Raw genomic sequence first — 18,448 nt, forward strand, 5'->3', positions numbered from 1 at the left:
TTAACTTCAAATAAATGAATTTTTAGATACACTTTATTGCCAAAAGTATTTGCTCACCTGCCTTGACTCACATATGAACTTACACCAAACTCTCTCATCCATGTCTTTATAGACCTTGCTTTGTGCACTGATGCACAGTCATGTTGGAACAGGAAGTGGACAAACCCAGCTCCTGAAAAACAACCCCACACCATAATCCCCCCTCCACCAAACTTTACACTTGGCACAATACAGTCAGACAAGTACCGTTCTCCTGGCAACCGCCAAACCCAGACTCGTCCATCAGATTGCCAGATGGAGAAATGCAATTTGTCACTCCAGAGAACATGTCTCCACTGCACTAGGGTCCAGTAGCGGCGTGCTTTACACCACTGCATCCAGCGCTTTACATAGCATTTGGTGATGTATGGCTTGGATGCAGCTGCTCAGCCATGGAAACCCATTCCATGAAGCTCTCTACACACTGTTCTTGAGCTAATCTGAAGGCCACATGAAGTTTGGAGGTCTGTAGTGATTGACTCTGCAGAAAGTTGGCGACCTCTGTGCACTATGCGCCTCAGCATCCGCTGACCCCACTCTGTCATTTTACGTGGCCTACCATTTCGTGGTTGAGTTGCTGTCTTTCCAAGTTGCTTCCACTTTGTTATAATACCACTGACAGTTGACTGGAATACTTAGGAGCGAGGAAATTTCACGACTGGACTTGTTGCACAGGTGGCATCCTATTACAGTACCTGGAATTCACTGAGGTCCTGAGAGCGACCCATTCTTTCACAAATGTTTGTAGAAACAGTCTGCATGCCTAGGTGCTTGATGTTATACACCTGTGGCCATGGAAGTGATTGAAACACCTGATTTCAATTATTTTGGTAATATAGTGTATATTTTTCTAATAAAGTCAATGTAAATTTGTCACTTTGCAAGATGTGCAAAGGGTGCAAGAATGCTAGACATGATCATCAGAGTAACTTTGTGACTGTCAAGTGGTCATTAGAGTTTCTCTGTGACTGTGATATAATATGGAAGGATGATCATCAGAGTAGTTCTGTGTCTGTTGAGTGGTCATTGAGTAGTCAGTCATTGACTGCTGCATTTCACATTAGGGACACAAGCCTGATGGTGTAACATTGTTTTATAACAGATTTCATCTGACCCACAGTGTATTTTGGGGAGACACTATATTATGAAAAATACTTTTCATTAATTTAAACCATTTAATCATAATTGGAGTAAAATACCACCATAATGACCAATCATAAGTCATGACTTTGCTCAATTTGGCAGGTCAAATGACGCCAAACTGGTACCTGAATGAAGCGCCGTATGTGGTCTCTTTTCAGTGAGCTGGTACTTCTTCGTGAGCTGAGCCACATGACCTGGCTCACTATAAAGAGAAGGAATTCCCATCACTAATGTGTATGCATGAGATTAGCTAAAATTGATGGGCACTCTTGAATGTGGAGTAAATGAGTAAGTGTGAATAATCTGACTGATCAGATGACTAGAAAAGTTCTATACAAGCTCAAGTCCATTTACCATTACCCTTAAAACTAAGACCATGATGTTGTATGTCTTTACTCATGTTGTGTAGATCTAATGGTTGGACAAGGAGGGGTTCACACAAAAAAATAATAATAATTAATATATATTAGGGCTGTCGCGGTATACCGGTATTGCCGATAACTGTGGTGTTTAAAAGTAAAATTTCATTATCATGTTGAAAATGTGCATATGATAATATCGTGTAAATGATCCAGCAGCGCCACTTGGCACTGGGTAGTTACGCTGGTCCCCACTCCAACACAGTAGGTGGCGGTAATGCACCTTAACACTGGTTGCCACCCGCCAAAAAACAAAAAGAAGAAGACACTGCAGCTGCAGTAGACAGCAGGGCACCTAGCCAACGTGGCTCCCAGGTAATGAGCATTACGAGTGATTGTAAACATGTCAGTGGGAGCCGTCAACGACAGCGAGACACTCTATCCTAACTCTAAAATAGTTAACTCGCCGGTGTGGGAGTTTTTCGGGTTCCGAAAAGTGGAAGCGGGGAAGATTGACGACACGCCAGTTTGCAAAAAATGCTGAGCTGAAGTACCTCAAACCTGTTTTTCCACCTTCGTCTTCATCACCCTGAAGATTTTGCTACAGCAGAAAGAGTGAGTTGCGTGAATAGTGAAAGTTAATGCTGCAGTCAGGTCTTGTTTGTTTGTTTTTTTTCTTTTTAAGTTAAGTTATATCATTGGAGTTTATAGTGTTTTCTCTCCTGTGGAAATTTGTTAGGCAAGCTCACAGAAGCGACAGAGAGTCCCCACTTCCAGTCAGCTAACACTGTTTCAGTCAGTGGAGAAGAAAAGAAAGGCAGACATGGCTCGTGCATGTCAGGATGAAGCCATCACTAAATCACTGGCTTACTTCATCGCAAAGGACATGATGCCCTTTAGAACAGTTGAGAGGCCAGGGTTCAAAACACTGATGAATACTGTTGCTCCTAAATACAAAATCCCAAGAAGACAACAACTTTCTGAAAAAGAAATCCCCAACATGTACCTGAAAGTTAAAGCTGACGTTGTCAGCTCTCTGGCAGAGGCACAGCATGTTGCTTTTACTACAGATCTGTGGACCAGCAATACAGGCCACCCCTACATGAGCTTAACCGCACACTTCATAACACCGGCGTGGGAAATGAAGGCTGCATGTCTGGAGACAGCTTTCCTACCTGAGGACCACACTGCAGAAAACATCAAACAGGCCTTTAATAATCTAATCGCAGAATGGGGGATTGACCAAACAGCAGAAGTATGTGTTATGACCGACAATGCCACCAACATGAAGGCTGCGTTTAAATCTCTCCCATCCAACTGGATCAGCTGCTTTGGGCATAATTTAAATCTTGCACTTGGAAAGGCCCTGAAGATTAACCAACTAGAAGCTGCTGTGAAGGCGTGTAGGAGTGTGGTCCAAGGATTCAACCACTCATGGAAGAGAAGGAGGGAGCTGGCAAAGAAACAGGCAGAGCTAAATCTGCCTCAGCATACCTTAATCCAAGATGTTGTTACAAGATGGGGGTCTACATACGACATGATGTCAAGGTAGGTTTGAGCATGATAATATTCTGATAATATTCTTCTGTCAAAGCTATTTTGTCTGTCAATATAAACATGCCATGTGCCAATTAAAGGCAGTAAATTATTATATAATTATTTAGTAAATAGTTTTATGGGTGCCTTTTCATCCACTATACTCACTTGCCATACTGACACATAATAATAATGATATATTCTGCTCATAATGCACTTTGTCATTCGACAATTTTCAACACACTACTGAGTTAAGCATTTACTGCATACTGTTAACCAGGTGTTGTGTTGATGAGGAATAACTGATATTTTTCTTAATTTAATGTAATGTTTCAGGTTTGTTGAACAGCATACTGCAGTGGCAGCTACTCTCATGGGGGACAGAAATACCAGGCACCTTGTGCTGAAGGGGTCCTACATCTCTACTCTTGAGGATGCATGTAAGGTCCTGAAGCCACTCCGAACCTTCACTGATTCCCTGGCTGCAGAGACACGTATCACAATCTCCTCCCTGAGACCTGTCCTGCATCTGATGGCATCCATCTTGGCAGAGGAAGATGATGACAGCAGCCTGATGAAGAGTATGAAATGTGTCATCCGCCAGAACTTAGAAGAGCGGTATGAAGATCCGGACATGGCTAAAGGTGAGTTGGCTAGTACCACAGTGTTTGCTAAAAAACCTGAAATGAAGTACTCAGAATTCACTTGTACACCAAGGATTTCCATATTAGTTTTTAAAAATATCATCCAAACTCTACTAGTCTTGAGTTTCTAATATCTGTTTTTGTGTTTGTGTCATCTACAGTGATGAATAATGCCTGTGTACTGGACCCACGCTTCAAGCTGACCTTCACAGAAGAAGAAGCTAATGTGATTCCTGCAATCAAAAGCCAGCTAGAGCAGCAAGTTGCTACCAGTGAAGGAAGCTCTTGTTCACTATCACACCAGGAGTCTTCTGCCAGAGGAGAGAGTGAAGAGGAGAACACAGAGGTCTGCAGCTCTGAGCCCTCAGAGGGCTTGGCAGGTATTTTAAAAATGATCTCAAAGAAAACACAGCAGCGGAAGGGACAATCAGCAGAAACTGAGAGACAAACTGCAGTCCTTGAAGTTTCTGCATACACATCCATGCCCACCATTCCTGTAGAGAAAGACCCATTGCAATGGTGGAAAGCTAATGAGGATGAGTTTCCAAGGTTGGCAAAACTGGCAAGGAAGGTCCTTTGTGTTCCTGCCACCAGTGTTTCATCTGAAAGACTTTTCAGTTCTTCAGGGAACATTCAGACAGTGTTTCGCTCCAGCTTGACACCTGATAAACTTAACATGCTTGTTTTCCTTCATAAAAATCTACCATAGGCAGAGAATGGAAACAGAAAAAGAAAAATATGCCAGGGATTGTTCAGTATTGGATTGGATTGGATTATTCCAAAGTTATTAGTTTTCATTCTTCATTTGTACACAAATGCTGTGTCCCCTGCTATCCACAAATGATTTTGTTTCAGTTAATATTGTAGTTATAGCAGATGTTGCACCTTATGGATTTTCTGTTTATCAGTTCATCTGGTTACCTTTGAACTAGATATTGATTGTAATTGCATTTTTTATATGCAGTTGTACAGTTACTGTTTTCATATTGTCTCAGTACCTCCTTAGACAGGTATTTTGAGTGTAATTCATCTGCCAAATGGGAGAACACAACAAAAATAAAGTTAAAGATAAATTTGATTGATTGTCTCATTATTATTTAAACTTTTATTGATATTGTGATAGTATCGTTATCGTGACATTTTTTGCCCACGATAATCATGAAGTGAAAATCTGATATCGTGACAGCCCTAATATATATATATGAGCCAAAACACAAACTGGTAAAAAGTGCTTAACCATACTTTACATACCAACCAGCTCTTTGATTTCTGTGCATTTATTGCATCCATATCATTATCCAAACATTGAAAATGTGTGCACATTGCATGTTTTTTTCTTATTACGCAGGTGGGAGAGTTGCTGCACTTAAACATCCTGTCCAGATAAAGCTGTTACTATAGTTCCACCTCTAAGTGCCCAGAGGAACACTTTAATGGCACCACGTCTTTTTTTTTCCAAATAGTCTCTCTCTCTCTCTCTGTTTCATCCAGACTTGTCCTAATAATCAAAAAGAAGTGTACAGGCTTTCATCCTCAAACACGAGTAATACAAGCATCCCTGTCTGCAGGCTTAAAGAAGCATCAAAAGAAATGCATGTTTGAAGGTTTAAGCATCACAATTCCTTTGCTCAGTTCTGTTCAATTATTGCTGCAATGAAGATATGACATCTTAGTTAAGTCACTGAACCTGTGGTTTAACCAGTAATGTTGCTTTAATTCACACCAAATCAAGACACGTCTTTGAGGAGCTGCTTTCACTGCAGCAATAATAGGCAGACTCTTTGTCGCACAGGTTATCGCAGTTGCAGTCATACATTATTGACCTGAGCTTCATTTATATTCTACCTCTCCATTTCTGCTTGTTTCCATTTCTTGTCAGCAGATTCAGTTTGACCTCCCACAGCACCAAACGCAACATCCACAGATCTCCCGTAACTTTTCTTCTGGTTAGCTCTCCATCCGTCCCTGTCCTCCACCTGAGTTTCAAAGTTTTTCTTCATCTATCTTTGAGAGCATGATGTGGGGAATCGCCCTCATCAGAAGAGGGTGTTTTTCATCTCCTTCACAGAACTCCCTCATTTCCTCCCTTTCCTGTTCTGCCTCCTCCCTCTCATCTCTCCAAACCACCACAATCTCTCTCTCCATCTCCTCCGTTTGCACAGATGCCTTCTCTATCCCCTGTTTCAGCTGTCTTTTATTATTCTTTTCATCCCTCCCTTCTTTCATCTGCATCTCTAGCTTGCTTGTTCACTTGCAAAGATGTTTGAAGTCTTGAGGTCATCAGGAAACTTCTTCAACTGCTCCCTTCTTTTCTCCAGCCCGTTCCGCTCTCTTTTTCATCCGTCATTCAGATCCTCTTCTCTACAGAGCCCCATTACTCTCCGCTCTGTTCGATTCGCCTTTTCTCTTACAGTTTGGCTTTCATTTTGGACATTTTTTTGTTGTGGAGAATTTCTTTGGTGTGTGCCTCCTATTCTTCTATTTGTGCCATTTTCCCTCTTGCTGTTGACGGTTCACTGGCAGTATTTTTAAAATCAGTTTTTCACAATGTTCCCACAGCAGTGGTCTTTTGATTGATTTTTGTAGTTTTTCTTTAGATTACATTTCTACACTGCTCCCTTTTTACTTCATGATTTTTTGTTCACAATGCCTCAAATATTGTGTTAGACAGAAATAATATAAAAACAATTCCCATAAAACAAGGGATGGGAAGTGAATTGAATATATCTTTAAACCATTTTTACCTGGAAATGTAAACATGATTAATGGAAATAAAGTCAAAGAAAAAAATGGGGATGATATGTTTTTCATTTAAGGTGGTAGCTGGTTTCTTTTTTGTTTTTTTTGGTGGTGGTGGTGTGGGGGGGGGGCACACTCAGAGAGTGCGAAGGGGAACATACATTGCTTATAAAAGTAATCCCCCCCTTGCTATAGAAATAAAGTTTGACTTGACTTGACTTGCATGTTTTATCCTTTATTGATTTTATAAATCAGTCATAGTCAATATAATTTGGCTTAAAAAAAAGACCTCTTTGATCTAGAAGTGAAAACAGATTTCTATAAAGTAATGTAAATTAAATTAAAAAAATATGGAAGATAAAATAAGTGACTGCCTAAATATTGACCCCATTTAAAGTGACGAACCTAAGTCAACAGCAGTCCTGCCAGTTGGTGCTAGTAGTCTTACAGTTAGTGACGTGGGATCACCTGTGAAGTGAAAATGTCTCAAGGGAGACACCTGTGTCTGGAAGGTCCAGTCACCCGTTAATCAGTATTCCTGGCTACCATTACACCATGAAGACAAAAGAACACTCCAAGAAACTCAGAAAAAAGGTTATTGAAAGTCAAGGGATAGGTACAAAAAAAAATTCCAAGACTCTGAACATCCCCGGAGTTCGGTTGAATCCATCATTGAGAAATGGAACGAATATGGAAAGTGGACATCTGCTTAGGTCAGGTGATCCTCACAAGCTGAGTGTCCGTGCAAGAAGGAGACTAGTGAGAGAGGCCACCAAGACACCTAAGACTACTCTGAAGGAGCTCCAAGCCTCAGCAGCTCAGATGGGAGAGACTCTGCATACAGCAACTGCTGCCCAAGTTTTTCACCAGTCAAAGCTTTATGGGAGAAAGTCACTGTTGCAGAAATCTCACATTAAGTCTCGAATAAATGTTCACCAAAAGGCATGTGAATCCAGGTTAGGGTTAGGGTTAGGACTCCATGGTCAAGTGGAAGAAAGTTCTTTGGTCTGATGAGACAAAAATGGTACTTTTTGGTCATAGGACAAGACTGTATGTTTAGGGGAAAGCAAACATACCATCCCCACTGTGAAGCACAGTGGTGGCAGCATCATGCTTTGGGGATGCTTCTCGGCCCTGGAAGGCTCGTAAAAGTTGAGGGTAAAATGAATGCAGTAAAATGTAGGACAATCTTATTTAGTCTGCAATAGATTCATGGCTTGGGAGAAGATTTATTTTCAAGCAAGACAATGGCCTTAAGCATACAAGTAAAGCTACACAGAAATGGTTTAAAGACAACAAGGTGAATGTTCTAGAGTGGCAAAGTCAAAGCCCAGACCTTAGTCCTATAGAGAATTTGTGGCTCGATTTAATCCCTGTGCAAACTGACAGAGCTTGAGTGAGATATTTTTTTATTAATAGTATCATTTTTGTCAATGAAGCCAAATTATATTGACCAGGATTGATTTATTAAATCAATGAAAGGGTAAAACATCCAAGGGGGTAAATATTTATTATAGGCATTGTAGATAGAAGCATTTAGCTAACTTGAATCACACCTCCACCCTGATTTTCATATTTTAAACTAGAATATATGTTGTCTTTTTTTTTTCATTTGTGCCAAGTTGACCACAGATACGAAGTGGTTTAAAAAAGAGGCCACTTCCTCTGAAAGGGCAGAACTGCACTGTGCTAAATCATTTTCCTCAGGCCTCCAGTAGGACTGTGCTTAGCATGGAGAAGGCTAACAACATTGGTTAAGCAGTTTGCATGTATTTCACACTTGTTATACCAACTACTTCCACAACTGCTGTCAATTGATGCACAGCTCGTGTTTCAAGGGGTGATGGCTGAACCAGAAGTTTAAACAATAAAGAAGGAAGACAAAATAAAACGAAATAGCGGCATGGCGTAGAACAATAGTTTGCAATCAGGTCAATATTGTTTTAAAGCTGCTCTGCCTGGCCACTACAAGAATTTATGAGAACATTTATCAGCAGAGTAGATGGGTGTGAAGGCTGTAATCTTCACCATGGATAGCTGGAGCTATGACATCACAGCACAGTGCAGTGCTTCAGGCTAAAATTTCACACACCAGTGATTCCTTGTAGCATTAAAAGCTATGATTACATGGGAGTCGCAGCTTTTCACAATCCGTGTGGCTCAACTAGGGTTTACTGTAACAGCATGGTAAATGAGGCTATTGAAAATACACAGACTGTGGGGCAGATTGTGATGGCAATTTCAGTTTTTGTGTTTATCTAAAGTTGTTTCTCCTCTATGTTGTTTGCAGATGATGTGGTTCTGTTGGCTTCCTCAGCTGAGGACCTCCAGCAGGCACTGGGGCGGTTTGCAACTGAGTGCAAAGTAGCTCCAAGTCTGAGGCCATGGTTCTCTACCGGAAAACAGTGGATTGCTCCCTCCGGGTGAGGGAGTTCAAGTATCTCAGGAAAATTGAAGAGGCCAGCTTTTTTCTATTGAAACAAAGCAATACATAATGTAAAACAGTCCATCATATCCTCTGCAATAATATTCATGATATTTACTTGAGCTCTCCATGGGATTGCTTCTGTAACAAGACTATAATAAAAGCAAAGGCAGAGACTAGAATCCCAAGTTGAAAAAGTCTCTAGTTTTTAGGGCATCCAACTATGTCAAATAACAGCATGGGGGCTGAAAGACCAAGAGATTTTTCAGCAGCACCCTGAAGACACAAAGAACATGTATTTAATGTAACATTTCACTTTATAAGTAAAGATGAGGTTGTGCAGGAATTTCATTAAAATTTGTTTCAACCTCATCGTAAAAACGTGAACAGAGATCTCACCTTCCCACTTTCATTAGTCTTTTTGAGGGCCAGAGTAGAATAAGAAGAAATATCTCATCAATGCCTTTGGGGAGTTTTTTTTTTTTTCTTTTATTCTGTTCTGGACATGAAATGTACACAAAGGCCAGAAATACAGGAATACACAGTCATGTGCTGACATGCACTAATGACAAGATGTCAGCATGTGGGGAAACAGCAGCCAAGCTTTAGTAGTGCTCAGGAAATGAACAGGCATCTCTCCAGCATTTAGTTCCTGTTCTGTTAGGAACAGCAAGGCCTCTTAAATACCAACAGTAATACCTTTATTATCTACAGCCACACAAGCACTAGTTCCACTCTGATAGTGAACATGACAGATATTATAGGTGCATCTAAAAAACATTAGAATATCATGAGTTTATTCCAGCAGTGATCCTTCCATATATTCTCTAAAGTGAAACATTTCAAGACTTTTTTGTTTTGTTTTAATGTTGTTGATTCCAGCTAACAGCTAACCTTGTAAAGCAGATGGATATGCCCGTTTCCTTGTTTCTCACTGGCGAATCCATCTTGCAAAGCTCCCATCTGAACCATTTTGGCCCAGTTAGAAAGTGACAGAACTAATTAGCGACGGGGGGCAGTACTTTCATACGCAGCAGAGTCCTGACGTAAACAAGCGGCACTGAGAGCTGGTGCAGTTATGGAGGAAGGGATCAGCGTGGATGCTGCTAAAGCCCCAGTTTTATCAGAACTTGACAACACTTCTCCGTTAAAAGAAGAACAAAGAACAGCAGTGAGTTGTTTTCTTTCCAAAAACCACAAAAGTTGAGTACTTACATGTCTATAGTTGCCATGTTTCGTGCGCAGCTTGATAGCTGCTACATCACGTGTTTTGTTGCTCTTATTGGCCCGTAGAGATGTGACAGACAGAACGTTCATCCAATCACACTCTGAGGTTTTTTCAAATCCTCTGCCTTTTCTCAAACCTTTCCTATTGAAGCTTTCCCAGATGGATGTGGGAAACAAATCCATCTGGCGTGTCAGGTTAGCTAACAGCACATTAAGATTTAAAAAATCCACTACCTCAAAATATCCAATCAGCAAAGGATCTATTTTTATGTTGATCCATCTGTCTGGGAATTTTTGTGAATGAATTATCTCTCAAATGTTTACTCTTGCTTAAACATGAATTGATTTGATTTTGAAAGTCATAGTTAAAAGATTACGGCCATCTGACAATTATATGTTAACATATCTCAAGAACACTTTTAGGGTTCTTTTTCAGATTTTGCACACAGTTCCACTCTGACTTAGTTATTACCTCCAACAAGGAGGTTATGTCATCAGCAGGGTTTGTTTGTTAGTTTGTTAGCAACATAACTCAAAAAGTCATGGACCGATTTTAATGAAATTTTCAGGAAATGTCAGGAATGTCATAAGGAAGAACTGATCCAGACGGTGATCCTGATCACCGTCTGGATCCAGGAATTTTTTAAAGGATTTTTTACCATTGGGAGATAGGGCTAATGGCGGAGTTCTGCGCTCTCTGAGTGCTTTTGAATGATTGTCTTTGTGAGGTCATAGGTCAAAAATCAAGGTCATTAGGCATCGGGATCACACCTTACTTTGAACTTGGTGAATCAAAATTGCTCAGAGGGGTTTTTCTTTAACGTTTGGGCAAATTTCTATTCTGACTCATGGATAAACTGAAGAAATTTGGAGGTAAAAGCCAAAGATAAACATTGACTTAGACCTTTCTGTTTATATGATTTAAAGTTTTTACTGCCTTTTAAAATTCAAACATATACAGAATCTATAAGACAAGGTACAATCATAAAGCATGGCAGTACATAAAGAGGCGGAAGTAAACGAGGGGGACAGAGAAAGTAACAGATATAATAATAATAACATTAATACTTTATTTTAAAAAAGTGTAAGTACACTGTAAGAAAAAATTTGTTGAGCTTACTTAAAAAAATTATGGAAAGTCGTTGCCTCAAAAATAACAAGTAAACTACACTTTTGTGAGTTAAAAAAAACTTGTTTGTTAGTAGTGTACAGTACTTGTTCTACTTGAACTATTTAAGTATTCACTACTAGTTTGAAATCAATTATTTTAAGTTTTCACAACTGAGATTCAAATGTTAATTTAAGTTTGCAGGACTTAGCCTAAATCATCTACTTTGAGTGTGTAATACTTAACATTTTTAGTGCATTGTAAACACTGATAAATTAATAGCACTCAAAATACCTTAGATAACTGATTACCTTAGAACATCAGCGAGTACAAAAGTGTTATAAATCATCATTTCACCTAAGGTGGACTATCTTGTGCCACCATTTGCAACAATGGCTGTTGGTGACCCACTTCATCAATGACAGTGTGCCATACAACTTACACTGATGCCAATAACAATATCATTACCCCCTATGGGCGGCACATTTTTAATTGAGACAGCAACTTCACTTGTGGTGCATTTTATTTATTTATCTTATTTCACCTTTTTTTTACCAGGAGAAAACCTCATTGAGATTAAAAATCTCTTTTTCAAAAGTGTCCTGGCAAAGACAGCTGCAGCAAACAGAGTGCATAAAGGTTTAGTGCCCAAAGGCATTCTGAGAAAACTGCAGATTTGCCACAACTCAAATAATATGAGTTATAACAAAAAATACTTAAATTGTTTGAGTACTGTTCACTTAAAACTGAAATAAGTTCTATCAGCTCATAAAAATAGAGTTCAAATCGCTGTTTTGGATTTTTAAGTTAACACAACTTAATTATACCCCCTTTTTACTTAATTTTTTTAAACTAAGTAAACTTAAGTAAATCAAGCCTTTTTGCTGTTATGGCCAAGAGGAACAATTAACTTGTTTATAATAAGTATTTAGAACAGGTTAAGAAGAGCTGAGTAATTTCAACTCAATGTTTATGAGTAAAATGGATGTTGCTTTTTACAGTGTAGCTGTGCCTAGCCATTCCTATTGTCCAACCAGTGTACTTTCACTGTCTGGTATTTGCATAAACTCCAAGATGTTTTTTCTAAATTTGGCACAAAAAGTAAAGACATTTGTGTTTGGTAGATTATTTCTCTGTTGTAACAATGCTTCTTGGCAATAAATCCTATACTATTAGAAAGCTAACCTGACACACCAGATGGATGTGTTTCACACATCCTTCTGGGAAAGCTTCAATAGTAAAGGTTTGAGAAAAGGCAGAGGATTTGAAAAAAACTCAGCGTGTGACTGGATGAAAGTTCTGTCTGTCGCCAGAAAGAGTAACAAAACATGTGACGTAGCCGCTATGGAGCTGCGCGTGCGCAGCTACTGAGGAATAACGCGGCGACTATAGACATGTAAGAACTCAACTTTTGTCGGTTGTGAAAAGAAAACAACTCATTACTGTTCTTTGTTCTTTTTTTACCGGAGAAATGTCGTCAAGTTCTGAGCAAACTGGCACTTTAGCAACATCCCCGCTAATCTCTTCCTCCATAACTGCACCAGCTCTTGCTGCTGCTTGTTTAAGTCAGGACTCTGCTGTGCCTGAAAGTACTGCCCCTCGTCGCTGATTGGTCCTGTCACTTTCTAACCGGGCCCAAGCGGTTCAGATGGGAGCTTTGCAAGATGGATTCGCCAGTGAGAAACAAGGAAACGGGCATATCCATCTGCTTTGCAAAGTTATTAGAAAGCCTGTTTATTTCACTTTAAAATTGTGCGACATTTGTATGAAACATGCATTTGTGAGATGAGCAGCAGAGCTGAGTATGTGGGTTGCCCATGAAAAATTTGCCATTCTACCCAGTCAGTGTCAAACAGCTTATTGACTCCTGTTTGTTGTTGTTTGGTGGATTGGATGGTCGAAGTCTGAAGAAACAAGACATATATGCAGTTAGCAGTGTTTTCATTTAGAAAACAGGAGCCTCATTGCAGGGTGTGGAAGAACTATAGACAGCCTGGCATCTCCTCCTCATGCTGGTCACCAGCCTAAACCCCGCTCTGTGGGGGTGAGCGTTGTCATCTTGAAGGATAGAGTTCGGTCCCCAACTCGGAAGTTACAGGATTGCCACTTGCAGAATCTCATCTTGATATCTCTCTGCGTTGAGATTGCCTCCAATGATGACAAGCCAACATACAATAGCCACAACATAACACTGCCTCCACCAAAAGATGTTACTCTATCTGTGCCACAATCAGCATAGCGTTCTCAAAAAAGTCACTGGCAGAGAAGATTTGGCAAATTTTTCATGGGTGCAACCCACATACTCAGCTCTGCGGCTCATCCAGCAAACACATGTTCCTTACAAACATGGCACCATTTAAAAGGGAAATAATTAGGCTTTCCAACAACATAAGATTTATTGCCAAGAAGCATTGTTACAACAAAGAAATAATCTACCAAACACAAATGTCTTTACTTTTTGTGCCAAGTTTAGTGCAATGTCAGTCCCATTATTTCCACATCATAGCAACAAATCATTCTTACATCTTTGAAAAAACTTCAGAAGAAGTCAAACTAATGTTTTCTACTACATCAGTTTATGGTGACAGGAAAAACAACCATAATGTGCAGCAAAGATCTACAGCCTTCATGTCATGATCTGTAGTCTGCAGCTCTCACTCGATGTCAGTTTCAAAAGTTCAGTCAAGCATAGTCAAACAGCTCATAGTTTGTCCTCAGGCCAACATTTGTCAAGAAGAAAAATGGCATGAACACATGATTAATGTGTTCATTACATAAAGCACTTGTGTGTGATTTGATGCTATAATTGAAGTCTAAATGTGAAATAAAGCTAATGACACATAGACTCTGTGTTCATTAATTTAAGCATCAGAACACATCAAAGACAAATCAAGAAAGGTCAAAATATGAGTCACTGCAGCATTAGTCGTCTTAGATTAAGTTGGAAAGAGAAGCAGTAATTTTGTAGTGAAATGTGTAACCAACGTGCAGAATGAGAAGCCACAGCATGACATTGTTGTACGTGTCAGGATTGATAAGAATAAACTGTCTGTATCAAGCACTTTGCTACGAGTGAAAATCTCCCAGCGGCTTTGCTGGCTTGTTTACACAGACGTGCTGACAGATGTACAATCCTCTGTGTGGAAATGCGCTGTCTCTCTCTGAGCAGAGTCTCTGTGTTTACACTCCTCTCAGAGCCCCTCCCTCCTCTACAACCATCCCAACGTTCCCGCGCAGGTAAATACATCGGCATCCACTCTGATTGCCACACTCACCAAACAGAAGTGACAGGAGAAGACAGCAGCTGAGTGAAGAAGATTATACACAAAAACCTCCTGTGATGAGTTCAAAGCCATCTGCTGGGGTGAGGAAAGCCTCGGTGACAAAACTTTCAAAAATTAATAATTACCGCAGACGGAGAGTGGCACAGCTCTGACAAATTCCCCCACTCTTCTCTTTAACTTAAAGAGAAAGATATGTGCACAATCCTCAGTGATGAGTTCAAGTGGAGGAACAACTTTTTAAAGGCCTAGCATTCAAAAATTCCCTCAGTGGCTTTTATTCTCTCAATATACACCAGAAGTGTTTGATTTCTTGCAAAATGTGCAGATGAAACCTACTATTTCCAACTCACAAAAGTTTTGTGCATGGAAATCTTGCTGAAGACTTTAGCAAGTCATGCAAGGAAACAACAGTCTTAAGATTTAATTCAAAATACGTCCTCATATTCAAGAATTTGCTCTCTATGTCATGATTTACTTTTCACTCCAGAAAAAACAGCATAGATGATATAACAATGTAAAATATACACGAATAAAATTTGTGTTAAAGTCTGAAAGTTGGTCATCTCTACTGTAAGATTCATGGATTTAAAACTTGAACTACTGCCTGGGGTTATATGCCTCCATGCAATACAAGATTGTGTGACAGTGAAAGTGCAATGGTGGGCCATGAAAAAAGAGGCTGGGGTGGTCTTTGTGGTAATGTGATTTGTAGAAATCTTATAAGCAAGGGATGAAAGTGAGGCCCAGTTACCTTGAAGTTTGTAGAAAATCCTTTTAAGCCTCTTCATGTTCACAAGCAAGAGATTCAGATTCTATTTAGTGTCCCACAAAAGGAAATTAGTTTTGCAGGTGGAGCACACAAAAGACAAGGTACACAAAGACAACATCAGCAGTGAAATAAGACCCAGCATGGGCGCAGCACCGGGGCACTGATTACCCAAGCCTGGAATGAAAAGTGTGTTTTTAATTTTTTTTTTTTCCTTTAGTAATTAGAGTCATTGTTCAATTAAAAGTAACTAAATGACGTGGTCAACAGACTGAAATTTGCATCAAAAAAGTAATTTAAAATACTGGGGGGGCTCTTCTCCTCCCTTCATAAATGTCCCAATGGTATTGTCCACCCCTAGTGCTGCACAGGAGAGCGGCGCCTGGACGAGAGGAAAAGGGTGACTGTTACTAGAAAGGTTAGAGAACCTCTGTCCACTTTAGCATTTCTTTGGAGAAACTCCCTTTGTATGTATATAAGGCTTTTATTTTGAAAAGCTCCCTGCACGCTTCCACTATACACTGAATCCAGGCACTTGTAGGGATTTTTATTGAGGGAAAAGTTAGGAGGAATGACAGAGCTTTGACAGCAGGGAGAAAAGGCCAACATGCAGCAAACTTGTGCCTGGTATGAAAGCTGTTATGGCAGCAACAGCTACAAGCAGCAAAACCATCTGAAAAACAGTTAAGGCATAGGAATGGCGAGGAGCGCTCATAGAGAGCGCTGTGGCACTGTCACACTACCAGTGCGGACCAAAACATGGAAGCCTCCTGATGAGTTTATAAGCTCAAAATTACGCAAAATGCAGATATCTAGAGAGTTTTTTAGTTCAATATACATTTGAGAGATACAAATATCTATCCAACAAGATGAACTTGTCTGATCATGCAGCGTTCCTTTAAAGAATTGGCCTATTGGCACAATCTAAATTAGTTATGTGAGTTAGGATCGGACTGACAGGATTAGATCAACCAGTTAATCTCTGTTTATATAGTGCCAATTTTTAACCAAAGCCATCTCAAGACACTTTCCAAAGAGGGCAGGTTTAGACCGTACACTTTGGTTTATTATTATAAAGACTCCATGGTAATCACCATGAGCTCAGCACTAGCTGTGCTTAGATGGGTGCGTCCCTCGTTTCTATGAGAAAGTCCTTGAAAGACTTTGGGTAAAAATGTGCTTATTTCAGATTAATCAGCCTTTCATGCACACTTCACATTGAAAATTTGTCCAAGAATGAAAAAAGCAAACATATTTTCCATACAGGATGAACTTTCAATGGAGCATAATTGAAAAAAGTAAAGGTTTTTGAATATTTGACTCTTCAAGCTGTTGTGTCTTGATCAGCTCTTGTGTATTAAAGTGGCAAAGTAAAAATAGACAAATCTTCATTTAAGCAAACACTTTTATCTTTGATCATTAAAATATCCATTTTAATCTTTGATTATGAAAGCTTTTTACCTTGAATAAATATAGCTAATGTTTCACTTTTTTCACCAATTGATGCTATTAGTCAGTAAAGCTCATTGAATACTTCACAAATGTTGCTTTGATTCAAATTATTCAAATAATTCATTCATTATGAATCAGTCCCTGATATTAATCATGCATTAATTCAATGAGTTGTTCTTACTTTTGTTCATTAACACAATTAAATTTGCATTTGTACTTTAGATTCATCTTATTTGACAGTTTCAGCTCCCTGCACTGTTTGAGCAGCAGCCTGGAGTAAAAAGCATCTCTCCTTGGTCTGTAAAGACGACACGAGCTTGCTTTCAGCGGCAACATTAAACACTGTATACGTGCCAACATAGATTAAGCCTGTGGTTATGTGGATAAAAAAACACAACCATCACATTAGCCTTAATAGCTGCAGTCACATGTATTTAGGAGAGCGCATAATTTGCTGGGAGAAGTGAGAGTCTCACTGGCACAGCAGCACAACAGAAGGTAGGCCCTCTTCAAGTGAGATGTGGGTGTTATTTCCAGAGCAGTTTGGAACCAGGAGGAACACAGCAGATACACACTAATGGTATTAAACAATGTTACTGCCTCCAGTTTTTCTTCTGCGCTGTGAACTTTATTTTCTTTAATCTAAGATCATTTGATATATCCCTGGAGCTCGATACAGCCAGAACGATGAAGAGGAGTGCTTGGAACTGGAGGCTTGATGTTTCTGCTCAAACCAGATGGGAAAATGTAAATTAAAAAAAGACTTTCTTGTAATTAAACAACCTCTTTACATGTAAAATGTTCTCACTCGTTTTATACGGAGAAAGAAAGAAAAGAAGGACTCGTGTGGATGTAATTAGGACTTTAGAAAGGCAGCTGTTATTAAGGATTGCTTCTGATGCTTCCTCAGAAGGGCTGAAGGACTTTCAACCACATCAAGGAACAGAATAAACTTATCTAAATCAAAGTGACTGAAAACTGTTTTTATTTACCTTGTTAAGGCATCAGAATGGCCAGATCCCAAATCCGTTATCAGGAAGATCCATCTTGCCAAGACCCAATCCTACAACATTTGTGTCCATTTAGAAAAAATTACAGGGCTAATCTGCGTCAGTGCACTATAAAACCAAACAAGTTGAAGAAACTTGAAATATTTGTTTGAACTGATTATGTCGAGGTTTTTAAGTAGTGGAAATACATTTTTGAGGAGACACAAGTTAAATATATAATTTACACTCCAATCCCTGATGAGTAAATAGAACTCAAAACATGAGGGGAGATGATCACATTAAAAATTAAGCAACTGAAAAAACAGTTTTGTGTTTAGTAGCAGGTACTTTGCTTTTTTAAGTACATTGGGTCAGTTTTACTCGTACATTTAAGTTGGGTTAACTTAACTTTTTTAGTTAAACTACACTGTGGAAACTTTCCTACACTTTAAAATTCTGTTTAAATCCAACTCACACTCCTTCTTTCCATTACATACTTAAAATCTTGAATATTTATGTCACATGATTTAAGAGACTACTACTGGCAATAACTGAAAGATGCACACTGACTGAACCAGGAAGTTCTCTTCCATTATGTGCAGTGTATCATCATTAATAAACTGTGATTGTGTCCCACAGGTGGGAGTTCTCTAACTGAGTCAGTAGCTTCAGTCATTATGCAAAAGTGTTTAATGTCCAAAACAAGCCTATTATAGTTAACTAAAACTTACTAAATA

The 18,448-nt window shown here is 39.3% G+C and overlaps 1 protein-coding gene across 1 annotated transcript; it reads left to right on the top strand.

The window, feature by feature from the left end:
• The first annotated feature begins 2,016 nt into the window (after positions 1-2,016).
• Positions 2,017-4,455, top strand: LOC121516708 (E3 SUMO-protein ligase ZBED1-like). Its single transcript, XM_041798107.1, has 4 exons — positions 2,017-2,156; positions 2,281-3,089; positions 3,414-3,721; positions 3,883-4,455. Exons 2-4 carry the CDS (start codon positions 2,365-2,367, stop codon positions 4,428-4,430), a joined length of 1,581 nt encoding a protein of 526 aa, XP_041654041.1. The 5' UTR covers positions 2,017-2,156; positions 2,281-2,364; the 3' UTR covers positions 4,431-4,455.
• Positions 4,456-18,448: the final 13,993 nt, after the last annotated feature.

This window comes from Cheilinus undulatus, linkage group 10 (assembly GCF_018320785.1).
Source record: "Cheilinus undulatus linkage group 10, ASM1832078v1, whole genome shotgun sequence".
Taxonomy (NCBI): domain Eukaryota; kingdom Metazoa; phylum Chordata; class Actinopteri; order Labriformes; family Labridae; genus Cheilinus; species Cheilinus undulatus.

What these genes read in the sequence shown, in the direction of transcription:
- LOC121516708 (XM_041798107.1), top strand. Translation starts at nt 2,365, where the DNA reads ATGGCTCGTGCATGTCAGGATGAAGCCATCACTAAATCACTGGCTTAC. An exon ending in ACATACGACATGATGTCAAG is followed by an intron (nt 3,090 to 3,413) that starts GTAGGTTTGAGC and finishes GTAATGTTTCAG; the next exon opens with GTTTGTTGAACAGCATACTG. An exon ending in AGATCCGGACATGGCTAAAG is followed by an intron (nt 3,722 to 3,882) that starts GTGAGTTGGCTA and finishes TGTCATCTACAG; the next exon opens with TGATGAATAATGCCTGTGTA.